The 13,003-nt window shown below is 43.9% G+C and overlaps 1 protein-coding gene across 3 annotated transcripts in view; it reads right to left on the minus strand.

Annotated features, from left to right (window-relative positions):
- Nucleotides 1-200: 200 nt before the first annotated feature.
- The window catches only part of USP7 (ubiquitin specific peptidase 7), a 73,988-nt gene continuing 61,185 nt past the window's right edge, over nt 201-13,003 (minus strand). For all 3 annotated transcript variants that reach the window (XM_053557336.1, XM_053557338.1, XM_053557337.1), the window contains 18 exons: nt 12,707-12,851; nt 12,047-12,177; nt 10,739-10,873; nt 9,852-9,953; nt 9,465-9,570; nt 8,547-8,639; nt 8,394-8,461; nt 7,928-8,028; nt 7,094-7,247; nt 6,438-6,505; nt 5,859-5,967; nt 5,686-5,763; nt 4,551-4,651; nt 3,581-3,680; nt 2,409-2,528; nt 2,171-2,242; nt 1,944-2,034; nt 201-1,485 (listed from right to left, as the gene is read on the minus strand). In XM_053557336.1, the coding sequence (XP_053413311.1) occupies nt 1,379-1,485; nt 1,944-2,034; nt 2,171-2,242; nt 2,409-2,528; nt 3,581-3,680; nt 4,551-4,651; nt 5,686-5,763; nt 5,859-5,967; nt 6,438-6,505; nt 7,094-7,247; nt 7,928-8,028; nt 8,394-8,461; nt 8,547-8,639; nt 9,465-9,570; nt 9,852-9,953; nt 10,739-10,873; nt 12,047-12,177; nt 12,707-12,851 (1,881 nt within the window). In that variant the 3' untranslated portion in view covers nt 201-1,378. The remainder of the gene's footprint in view (nt 1,486-1,943; nt 2,035-2,170; nt 2,243-2,408; nt 2,529-3,580; nt 3,681-4,550; nt 4,652-5,685; nt 5,764-5,858; nt 5,968-6,437; nt 6,506-7,093; nt 7,248-7,927; nt 8,029-8,393; nt 8,462-8,546; nt 8,640-9,464; nt 9,571-9,851; nt 9,954-10,738; nt 10,874-12,046; nt 12,178-12,706; nt 12,852-13,003) is intronic.

The raw sequence follows: 13,003 nt of genomic DNA on the forward strand, positions 1-13,003 counted from the left end.
CAAATGTAACTAGAGGGAAGGGGGTAGGGGGGTAAAATAAAAAAGGAAAAGAAAATAAAAAACAAAAACCCAACTACCCCAAAAAACTGAAATTACAGGGAAGTACATCTCAGTAAAAGCTTATTATAAATGAAAAGGTTTCCCAACCCTATTTCCAGGGAGAGTAAAAATCTTCCTCAACTTCCACGTCACTCACTGAATTATAATTTTTATAGAAAATTTTATTCAACATACAACATTTTCCAGCAAAAAGGCAATATACAGGAAGAGTTGGTGTACAGTGCTGCTACAGAAACAACCAAAAAAAAAAAAAAAAAAATACCGAAAAAGGATGAAAAGTAAGTGTGACTTGCTGATTCTATTTACTGCACTCAAAACTAGACACGCAGCTGGCATTAGCTCCAAAATGAAAGGAAACGAGGCTGGGACTGAAAGAAAACTACACACAATGAATATCAACATCAGTGAGATTCACTTGCAGACTCACCCAATATAAGGGAACCTCCTCCAAGTGGCAAATTTGTACATGTTCATTCATTAAATATACAATTTCATGTTTCCTTTTTAACTTTTTTACAAAGTCATCAGCTTACTAACCACTAGTGAGCATGCCCTCTTGCCAAAGGCTCTCGTTTGTTCTGTTTCATTTTAACGAAATTCTATTTATAATTCTTTCACCTGCTTATATGAACGGTTGAGATCAAGTGTGCCCAGAGGCAGCATAGTAAACCTTAATTGTATTTAACAATGTTTTCAACTTAATAAAAAGACCCCAAAACATCTGTCGGGACCAGGCTGCAGGACAGCAGTGGCTGAAGGGAGACCCCAAGCAGCCTGAGAGAAGAACTGAGGCAGGGCTGACAACGAACACAATGACGGGAAGAGCGCTATTTATTAGGTTGTGAGTTTCTCTGTTTTGCCTTTACAGATGCACAAAAGGTCATGAAAGTATAACTGAAGGAAATAGGTCAGATGAGCCTGAACACAGACTTTCTAGCTGCAGGGCTGGTGCGCAGGACCCCGGAAGGCAGCCAGGCCACTCGTGCCAACCAGAAACAGCTGAGAGCCCCTGGCCAGGGACCTGCGTCCTGCTAACCTCTTCTCCCCCGTTACGCTGACAGCTGCCTTGCATGTGGTTACCATAAAATAACGCTCATTGGCATCCAAGCTTTATAAAAACACCTTCATTTTGCTCAAAAGGGCAGTCAATAGATACAGAGAAGCCAAACTGCACAGCCTCAACAAAATAAAATTAACATCAGCAGCAAATCCTCTTGCTGAAGACTTCGGAGAGAATGCACGTGTGCCAAAGTTCTCCGCTGTTAAAAGGGGCACACACGCACGCACTGTCCCGCCTCGGACACACAGGGTAAGGAAGTCAGTTATGGATCTTAATTGCCTTTTCAAGGTAAGTGTAGCGACTCCTCTTTGGGGCTTTGTTGAAGTGGTCGAGCCCTAGCCAAGGCCGAGGATGAGACATGTTACCTGGTGGGGACAAAGAAAAGCAACTGAGACCAGAAAGCAACCCTTGAACCCCTGGGTCAGCAGCGGCCAACATGGACATTCAGAACCACAGTGAGAGTCCTGAGAGTCTTGAGGTGTGAGTTCACAGGCAGGCCAGGGCCTTCTGAGTCAGGTGCTCACCTGGAGCCAAGGACGACCGCAGCCTGACCAGACATCGCAGAGGCTTTGAGGAGGTGGGACCTGCACCTCTGGGGCACCACCACTTCAGCCCTAAGTATTTTGCCACCACTGAATACATGCCCAAAGCTTTAATTAACCCTCTAAGAATTCACAAGTTACAGGCTGCTACTGCTCCAGTTTCCCCAAGTCACCCGGGTGTGCAGAGAAGAGCTGGCACTGAACCTGGGACTGCCCACCTCCTGGCCATGTACCACCTGCTTCCTGGACTCACAGTTAAGGATAACTGCGAGGGCTCTTACCAGGCTGTGGCTCAAAGTCTTTCAAATTTACTTCATACTCGTCTTCATTTATGTACTGGTGTCGGCCCATCATTACAATTGCAAATTTAAACTACAAAAAAAAAAAAAAAATTAAAACTCCTCCATTATTTCTGGGTATCTCCAAAATTCACATCTCTAGCACAAATAGCTAGGCCTCTTTCCCAGTGAAGACCTGAGCATGCTGCCCACCGAGCCCCAGCGCACACCTTTTCAAACTCCTTCTCTTGGATATCCAGCAGACTCTGAATCCGCTTCATCACTTCTCTGAAATGCTCACCCTGGAACAGCAAAGAATATCTGTGCTCAGGCAGCTCAGTCCCACCATCCCGGTGCTGCCAAAACCAAGGACCAGCAACCCAGATGGCAGCCCTGGTTTTAATAACAACAGTTGTTCAAAAGCTTATGTTTTGACTGAAGTTCCTCAACCTACTGTGAGCACCATACCTGGTGTATCCTCAGTAAAAATGGGATTCCAAACGTTCCGAACACCTCCTTGTGGAAATGAGCCACTGTGATGAGCATCTCATTTTCCTTGTCTATGTCCACCTGGTCCAAAGGTACTTCCTGGGACACAGTCACACACAAAGGTGAGCAGAGTTAATGCAGACAAAATGGCTACATTTAAATTCTGGCATAGCAGTTCAACAACAAGGTTAGACTATTTAAGTGCCAAACCTGGATCTACCTAGAATAATGAGTTCAGCATCAAAAAGACGTCTAAGTTTTTCCAAAAGAAAACTGAGTATGAAGAAACCAAATAATTCCAGTTACCGTAGCAATGTCAAACGATCCACAGGCTGTGCCTAGATTTGCTTCGTGGCCCATACTAAAGATAAAATTTCTTTCTTTCTTTTTTTTTTCTGAGACAGAGTCTCACTCTGTTGCCCTGAGTACAGTGCCATGATATCACAGCTCACAGTAACCTCAAACTCTTGGGCTTAAGCAACCCTCTTGCGTCTGCCTCCTGAGTAGCTGGGACTACAGGCAACCGCCCCGACACTCAGCTAGTTTATATACATATAAACACATACACACACAGACACGTATGTATTTTTTTTTTTAGTGGACATGGGGTCCTGTTCTTGTTCAGGCTGGTCTTGAATTCCTGGGAGATCGAGGGATCCAACTGCCTCAGCATCCCAGAGGGCTGGGATTACAGGTGTGAGCCACTGTGCTTGGCCCCTAAAGATTAATTTCTATAGACAAACATTACAAGATTACACTCATGAGGCACCCCAAGAGTTGTCGTATTTGAAATCAAAGTAGAATGGTGGTTACCGGGGACAGAGGAAAGGTGGACTGTTCCAGTTTGGGAAGATGGAAAAGTTTTGAAGCAGAAAAGACAGCTGCACAGCAGTGTGAACGTACTTGATGCCCCAGAACAGTACAGTTAAAAATGATTAAAATGGTAAATTTTATGTTGTATACACTTTATCATAAAACATTCCTTAAAGTATGGAAGAAAAAAATTATCCTCAGAAAACACCTCAACTATCAGTATATAAACACAAACTAAACTGCTCACAGAACTTGCTTCCAGATTCAGGAAGGCAGCAGACAGGCCCAGTCTCACCTCAAGGGGCTCACAAGTTCTCTGCCAACGAGGGGACAATTACCTCTATTCGAAACGTTCTACTCGTTGCAGGAGATAAACATTCTAATAGTTCATCTTCTTGATGCACACCAATAATTTTGTAGCTTACAATTTCTAGCAGCCTGAACGAAGAAAAAGGGCAAGCAAGTGAAGTACATATATTCATGTAAAAATAAAATGGTAATAACAAATGAATTGTCTTCTAGAAGACAAATAATGCTACCAAGATATGTGCTCGTTCTTTTATTTTTAAGAGTTTTTAAGAGTTTGAAGTGTCAGCAGATACCTGTGGGGAGCAGACAGAATGCAGGCCAGGTGGTGCACTCTTGAGCATGAGATCAAAGGGTTCAGATGGACTCAGTGCAAGCAGACACACAGGGCCCAGGGATCAAGTGAGGCCAGTCCCCCAGGCAGGAGCCTTTCCCAAAAGCAATTCAAGGTAAACAAACAGGACCAGCTGTTTTCCTCACTTACTCTTTAGATAACACATCGGGGTCTCGTTGTTTTATTAAAATTACAGAGAAAATGTACTGGAAACGATATAGCCCTACAGACTGTTTGTTCTCCAAGCTAACTCAAAGGCAGTGGTAACAAGAGGATCAAGCTCTTGAAATAAACACTCAACATAAATCAGGGGCTCCTGCTCCTTTCTAGGCCTGCAAACTGGCTGACCAGATCCAATGACCCAATTTCCCACATGCAATCAAGGGATACTTCTTCCAGCTTCGGCTGTAACTTGATTCATATTCTTCCTCTGAGTGGCTTTTCTGCCTGAATCTCACCTTTTTTCCACAGCTAATTATTATTAGGAGATAAGGGGAAAGGAGAATGGCTTCACTGTAAAGTGCATCTCCAAAAGACCAGCTTCTCTCCAGGTGTGGCCAAGACATACAGGGACCCAGTGGGGACCCAGCGGTGCTCATTTCCTTAGTGCGACAGCAGTGTAGGGGTGCAGGAATGCATTCCCACCTTTGCACTCCAGAAATACTTGCCTAAGTTTCCCTGATGCTTTCTCCCCGAGCTCTACGGCTTTTTTACATTCTTCTAACAGGTCCCGGACACATCCGTGCTTGTCTGGATATAGTGTTATTTCCTAAGTAATAGAAAGATGAAATAAGTACTTTAAAAAAAAAAAAAAACAAAGGCCTGCAATAAAAACTGGAAGTAGAAAAAGCTGCAGCAGTTATTCTCAACTATCTCCGACTGGCCCACCATGTCTACATGTATGTCCCCACCTGCTGGTCTCCTAGCTGCAAGTTCATTCAGGGCAGGCTAACCAATGGCAACCTAGAAACAACCCAGTACTGGAAAGTCAGGATGCAAAGACTGAGTTCTACAAACACTGCATGTGCAAATCTTGCCACATGTAGAACAGCTTCTGAGGCCATGATCCCCTGAAGGGCCTTCTCAGAGCCTCCCCGTTTCTTAGTGCAGAGAGAAAGCCAAGCTAGTCCAGATAACAGACCTACACACTCCACGGGCTGCAGCCTGACCAACTCTACACAGGAGAGGCCAATTATGTCTCAAATCTTCAACACTGGTTTGAATGACTTGGCATCAAAGTGGGCACAGACTTTCTAGAAGAACCACCTGAAGGTATGCATGTGCGCATCTTCCGTCTGGAACAAGCAGGTGACACCAAGCAGCCTGCACTGGCAGTGTGTGCAGAGTCAGCGTGGGCTCTAATCAGAGGCCTGCCAGGCCCATTCGCACCCAGTCTTACAGTTTGAGCAGGATACTGCCCCTGGGCTAAGGAGCAATGCCTAAAAGCATCAACACTTCCCAACCAGTAAGAAAAGGATTACTGGGGCGGCGCCTGTGGCTCAAGGAGTAGGGCGCCGGTCCCATATGCCAGAGGTGGCGGGTTCAAACCCAGCCCTGGCCAAAAAAAAAAAAAAAAAAAAAAGAAAAGGATTACCGGAGGGTTCTGTTAGCTGAACACTGCCATTCACCCTAAAAGGCCTCAGAAAGTTTTACCAGGCAGGAAGGGGGAAGACTGAGGGCCAAGGGACATCTAATACCTACTGTCATTTAAAATGTGCTTTTCTTCTGTAATTTTAGTGTAAGATCTGAGGATATACTAGAACTTACTAAGCAATACTCATGATTATTTTAAACAAAACTTACCTCTTCCCTAAATTGGCTGTTTAACCATATACATTTAAAACTCCGTCTGTTCTCAAAGTCTGTGATTTTCATCTTAAGCTATTAAGAAAAGATGAGATTCACTTTAGATATATTTCCTCATAAACCCAAGCCTTCTCTTTAGCACCCACAGTTACATTAATTTGGACTCATACCTGCTGATAGTAAAGTTTCTTAGGTTGTCTAGGCTTGAAGAACTGTAGAAGATCTCTTAAAGTCCCTTCATAATTATGTCTAAGTGGATTACCTGGGCCATCCCTATAACTACACAAGAAAACAGCATATAAATAAGTGACTTGTTTATTTGCCTACAACAAATACCCATGAGTAAGCATAAAATCAAACTGGCCTTACACCTAAACACGAAATTTGGACCTGGCATAGGGTTGAGCCTTACATCCCTGTTTTCCAAGCCCTAAGTTCCCCTGGCTGTCACACTTGAAAGCTCTCTGTGACAGTGGCACGGCACACACAAACCTGGCAGGGACCAGCCCCGCTGGACATATGGGAGACGCACTGATGATGTTTCTAGAGTAAGTCTGGCTTTAGATGACACTGACAACTCAGAGTAATGTGGTCAAGACATGAATGGTGACAACTCTAAATCTGAAGCTAAGCAAGAAATGGCGTGGGTGAAGTGGCTACTCGTTAACATTAGTTCCAAGATGTTTTGATGGACCATGGGAAAGCACGTGGTAACGACCTAACGCCATGGGTCTGTCAGTGCAACTTACCCTTGAGACTTGAAGAACTGGAGCAGCATTGGATCCGTGTTGAGCCTCTGTGCAACTGTCTTTGCAACCTACCAGGCAGAGATGAACCAGGAGACAGGGAGTTCACATTTTAGAGCAAGAATAGAAATGTGCTCATGAACTTCACATGTAATTACTCAAATTCCCTAGAAATTTATTATTTAACAGGAATAAACTATCTTCCTTGGTATAGCACCATGGAAGATCATTTTCTTATTTTCTGACAGTGATTATCCCATCTCCCATGACAGTATCAGCCTCAGGGCGGCGCCTCTGGCTCAGTCAGTAGGGCGCCGGCCCCATATACCGAGGGTGACGGGTTCAAACCCAGCCCCGGCCAAACTGCAACAAAAAAATAGCCGGGCGTTGTGGCGGGCGCCTGTAGTCCCAGCTACTTGGGAGGCTGAGGCAAGAGAATCGTTGAAGCCCAGGAGTTGGAGGTTGCTGTGAGCTGTGTGAGGCCGCGGCACTCTACCGAGGGCCATAAAGTGAGACTCTGTCTCTACAAAAATAAATAAATAAATAAATAAAATAAAAAAGACAGTTATCAGCCTCAGTCCACCTCCTCCATGGCCCTCCTATACCAAATCCATCACACAGGTTTTCTAGCAAGCATTTCAAAAACAAACATTTAATACCTGAAAATAATTCATTCTATTTGATAATGTCACCACAAATCCAGGGTCATTAGGTATTGTTTTATCACAGAAAATGACATCCACACGATGGTAGAGGTCTCTGAAGTATTCTTTTGCAGTGGGTAATTCACTGTTATCATTTTCAGGGTCATCCCTGGAGGAAAAGGTTGGCAGACTGCATCAATGTCCATGCAGCAAAAACAACATCTTTTATGCAACAGTGACACCAAGAGGTTCTCTCACAATCTGAACTCGGGCCTCCCTTCTGGGCAGGCACAACAACAGTCAACTATGTACAGGAGAAGCGCTCCGCACCACACACAGTGCCAGCTGCCTGACAGCTCAGCGTTCCTACAGGGCCAGAACACACCTGAGACGGAGCTGCCTGTACAGACAAGCAGGCTCAGAACTGAGGGCAGCAGAGCCCAGGCGCTGACCTGGAGGAATTACTACTTTACATGAGATGTAAGACCACAGAGCTGCTGGCTTACAAGTAAATTTAAATAAATTATCAAAGTAATTCATTTAACAGTGCATTCCAAAAAATTTCCATTTCATATATTTTAGAAGAAAAACAATTGTTATTCCACAAAGACTCTTTCCACCCTAATAGTTATCATGTTCACTTACTGACCTTTTTTAGGATGTAAGAGAGCCTTACATGATAAGAATGTTCACCATCCCTAATTCCAAAACCTAGAGAAGACAGCTAATGCCAACACTCTGAGATACTCGGGTCAACACAACATGGCACAGGGTCTAGATATGTTTCTTAGAACAACTTATAAGAAAAATACTGAGATTACTACAAAGATCCTTTAAAAAAGTACATACTTTTGAAACACAATAATGTCCCCATCCATTAGTTCATCCAGGGCTTTATCAAGAGACACGTCATAGTCCTGAATTCGCTCTGTTAAATTCGGTTTAACTTCCTACAGTAAAAGATATGAAATGGTTACACAGCACAGTTTAATGTGTAACATGGCCATATATTCTTCTGCGTGCTGTAAGTATTTTTTCTACACACAATTCTGTCCACCTACATTTTTAGTTAAATGGTAATGGGAAAAACTAAATAAATCCATAAATATGTAATAATTACTAGTCCTAAATAAGATGTTCTTTTAAAAATCATAGATCTAAAAATATGATCCTTGACTCAAGATTACCTGAAGCCCCAAGTTAGCTGCCAGGTGTAGACTTCACACAACAAATTTGGGAAAAGGAAAGCAAACAGTAAAAACCCTCCACCAACTACTGACAATACCCTGATTGTGAAAGAATGAACTATGCAGACCTCATAGAGGATAAGGCTAGTATCTTGACTAAATCCTGCTCTGTCACACATAACCGGGAGCAAGTCACCTAGGATAGAGAAAAGTTGTTAAACACGTAGCTATGAAAGAAGGAGCAAAAATCTACTCAGAAGGCAAGTACTGTAAGGACTTACGTATTTTACAGGATATTGGTGTGTAGATATGCCCACAGTAATTCAAGCTCCGTGTTTTGGGATCATACATCTTCAAAAATAACATTACATCATCTGTAAGATTAGTAAACAAGTTCTGTTAGGATTGTAACACTCAGTACAATGTTGAAGAAAAAAATTAGTAGTAAGCTTACTAGCTGCCCAGTAACAACTGAAATGACAGCTTATGGTCCCTAACAGTTACTGTGTCTGATGAGGTTTCTCAAGAGGCTGATGTTTTGACTACTGTAGAGATCATTTCCAATATGAAACTCATGGGAACCACTATACTTGAGGCAGCAGAGGTAATTATTAAGTGCACTGAATTTAGAGATCCTAGTTTATAGAGACCTAGCTACTGACTAGCTGGGTAGTACCAGGAAAAGATATGTTAATGGCATAGGTTTGCTACTGCTATAAGTGATCACTTACAGTAATGAAAAGGTGGCATTTTATATCAAGGCCCAGCAAATTCCAAGCCACCTACTTTGTACATCGACTTTAATGGCAGGAAGATGGCCATTCACTCTATGGCAACTTCACCACCACATCAGCAGGTCCCTATGGCCAGAAAAGCCCAGGTATCTACTATCTGGCTTTTAAAATCTTGTGACCCTGCACTACATGATCTGATCAAAGTGATTAATACAACCTAGGGGATACCACTAAAGACAGAACTGGGCAGCCCCACACTGCTGCTGATGCTGTCTCCCTTCTCACAGCCCAGGCAGCATTATTTGACTTCCTCAAAAAACCCTGGACATGGGAAGGACTTAGCGAGCGCTTGTGGAATTGAGCACTGGATCTCTCTGCAATGCTTAGCCCCATGTGTCCGAAGCAACGACCCTGGAATCCAGCTCTACTGCTCAAAGTGCAGTCAAGTGTCTCGTGGGCACTTACGATCTTTATCAAACTTGGGTAATGTTGCTCCACTAGCAGCCAGCTCGGGATCAACTGTTTCCAGGAATATTGTCCAAGGGTTTTCATTATCACTGAGTTCAATCATCTATTTCCAAAAGAGATGCTGATTTTAGAAGGTTCTAATGGCTTAGGGGACAGATCAAAAAATTACACTCAGATATTGAAGAAAATATCCATTCTATTTAACTGGACCCAAAAGGAAATAAGATGTGTTAACTCAGCGGTTCTCAACATGTGGGTCACGACCCACAGGAACTATATTAAAAGGCCGCAGCATTGGGAAGGTTGAGAACCACTGTGCTAACTGCAAAAGACAAAGCCCCCACACAGGCCCAAATGAGACATGCTGTCATCAACGATATTTACTGTTTTATTGCCATCCGCTTCATTATCTAACATTGCTGGTCTCTTGGTTCCATTACTCCTTGCTTGCATGGGCCATAATCGAATTTGATCTTGTGGATATCCCTGAAAAAATATTAAAAGTAATACAAAAACAAGCCCATATTTCAGTCCTATACCAAAAACTTAGTGACTGTCCTTTTGTTTATTTGTCCTTTTGTTTTATAGGTCTCCCACTATATCCCAGGCTATAGGGAGTGCAGTGGCATCATCATAGTTTGCTACAACTGTAAACTCCTGGGTGCCAGCAATCTGCTGCCTCAGCCTCCTGAGTGGCTCTACGCATGCCCTGGCGTGCCCAATGATTGTATTTTGTGTAGAGACAGGTTCTTGCTATGTTGCCCAGGCTGGTCTTAGCCTTCTGGCCAAAACATCCTTCTGCCTCAGCCTCCCAAATGATGGGACTACAGGCATAAGGCACTGTATCCAGCCTGATTTTGTGATTTTATGTAAAAAAAGATAATAACAACTCTTCCTGTGGAATTAGACAAACTCTGACCCACCACTCAGGATCAGCTGTACTCTAGGACTCAAGTGCCCATTCTAACCACCTCCAAAGAGGGGGAGGATATTAATATTCACAGGCAAATTCCTCCTTTGCAAATTCTACGGGAAGACTGGGACAAAAGGGCATTAACATATTTCTGGAACCCTGTGGATTCCCCTGTAACCAGAGTCAAGAATGCAGTATTTAGTGATTCTCAGGAAATGTGCTCAGGTCATTTATCTCACTTTTAGGCAGGGACTGGACACAGTCCCTTTCCCCAAAGGTAGGTAGTGTTTTCTACAAAGAAGGAAGGTGGAACCTGGAAGTCAGAGTAACAAAAGTCACCAGAAGGACGGGCACGCACCATGGTCTGGGAGAGGTTCTGAACAAACTCGGCAAGCGATGAGTTCTTTAATACTTTGAACACAGTGTATTTCACTTTCTCTTCATCGTACATGTCGTTTCCTTGGTGGCCACAAAACTGGTCTTCAGCAACTATCTAAATACACATTTGAGAACACAGAGTTAATTGACAAAAAACAATGCAAGTCCAAACTGAACAAGTTTAACAATAAAATGCTAAATACTACTCGTTTTTTGGTTTGAGACCAAGTCTTACTCTGCCACGCTGCGCAGAGTAACGTAGCTTCATAGCTCACAGCAACCTCAAACTCTTCGGCTTGAGCAATCCTCTTTCCTCAGCCTCCCCAGTAGCTGGGACTAGAGGCAGCTGCCACAACACTGGCTAGTTTTCCTATTTTAGTAGAGACAGGGTCTTACTCTTGCTTAGGCTGGTCTCCATCTCCTGAGCTCAGGCAATCCATCTGCCTCTCTGGGTGGCACCTGTGGCTCAAGGAGTAGGGTGCCAGCCCCATATACCCAGGGTGGCCGGTTCAAACCTGGCCCCGGCCAAACTGCAACAATAATAAAAACAAAACAAAACATCTGCCTCCCAGAGTGCTAGGATTATGGGCATGAGCCACCATGCTTGGCCCTACTCTTTTATTTAGAAGAAATTCCTTGGCTGGGGACTGTAGTTCAGTGGTTAGGGTGCCAGCAACATGCACCGTGGCTGGTGGGTCTGAACCCAGCCCAGGCCTGCTAAACAAGCAACAACAAAAAACAGCCAGGTGTTGTGGTGGGCTCCTGTAGCCAGCTACTTGGAAGGCTGAGACAAGACAATGGCTTGTGCCCAAGAGTTTGAGGTTGCTGTGAACAATGACGCCACAGTTACATAGTGAGACTATCTCAATTTAAAAAAAAAAAAAAAAAAAATTTTTTTTCCTTCAGATCAATGGATAAGAGCTTTCAATTAACATGACCAAAACCTAACTCAGGTGTTTTTAATAGACAAGTAGTCTATGTTTCAATGCAATCTCTCAATGCCTCACTCAGCATTGGCTATATCCAGCTGTGTGGCAACCTCCTCCCACGCTCCAATCCCTTCTGAGATTTTCACTGAAACACTAACACCGAAATCCTTACTCCTGAACTGGCCCAAGCAGTCACTCAGGAAATACCACCAGCTGACCCAGGAGGCCAGATGTTGAAAATGCTTGAGGAGCTGCCCAGAGGAGCTAGGGGCATAACAGCCCCGCTCTGTCGACCATCTCCTGGGGACTGCGAGCAAGCTCCTGCCACATGCTGCCATGCAGGCTGGGGTGGGGCTGACCTGCACTTGCATGTAGAGGTGGGCCTCCTGTCGCTCCTTCCGTTTCTGGGCCTCGATCCTTTTCTCTTCTTGTAGACGCTCCACCAGCTGCTGAGGAATATCATGGTCGGTGACAGCTTGTAAAACTTCACCTGCAGGACAAACACATCTCTTTTCACGGCTGTGCAGACCTGCTTTTCCTTCCTCAGAAGGTCCCAATTCTAGGTCATCATTAATATAAAAATCTATTAAAGTGAAAGTATTGTTGTTATTATTTTTTCCACTTTGTCGCCCTTGGTAAAGTGCTGTGACGTCACAGCTCACAGCAACCTCAAACTCTTGGGCTCAAGCGATTCTCTTGTCTCACCCTCCCAAGTAGCCGGCTACAGGGGCCCGCCACAATGCCTAGCTATTTTTTATTGCAGTTTGGCCCGGGGCCACTTTCAAATCCACCACCCTCAGGGTATGGGGCTGGCACGCCCTACTCACTGAGCCACAGGCACCACCCTAAAGTATTATTATTAAACAAGTTTACACAGGAGTGCACAAGCCCAATGCAAGCTGCCTCATAATGAGGCAGAGTAAGCACAGACTGTGTCTGGTTAGGCAAGGCTGCTAGGGATTCCTGGTACAGCTATAAAAGTTCAAAGTAAAGGACAGAACAAAAACTGCTCTACTCACTCAGTTTTGATTCCCTGATGTACACTAACATATAAGCATTTGTGCAGTGTCGGACAGAAAGGTCATCATCATGACCCCCATAATTATGTTCAATTGCTTCTTCTTTAGTACACCTCGATACGACGTCATCGTCAAATTTGCACCACTGGAAGGAAAGCAACAGAATGTCAACAGAAATAAAGCACTGTGACAAGTACCTAGCACTATAGGCTGATGGGGTAGTAGACTGGGCACTGGCCTTAAGCATCCCTCTTATGCTAAAAGTACTAAAATATGTTAGTACTTTCACTTTCAATA

This window comes from Nycticebus coucang, chromosome 12, assembly GCF_027406575.1.
Source record: "Nycticebus coucang isolate mNycCou1 chromosome 12, mNycCou1.pri, whole genome shotgun sequence".
NCBI classification, from domain to species: domain Eukaryota; kingdom Metazoa; phylum Chordata; class Mammalia; order Primates; family Lorisidae; genus Nycticebus; species Nycticebus coucang.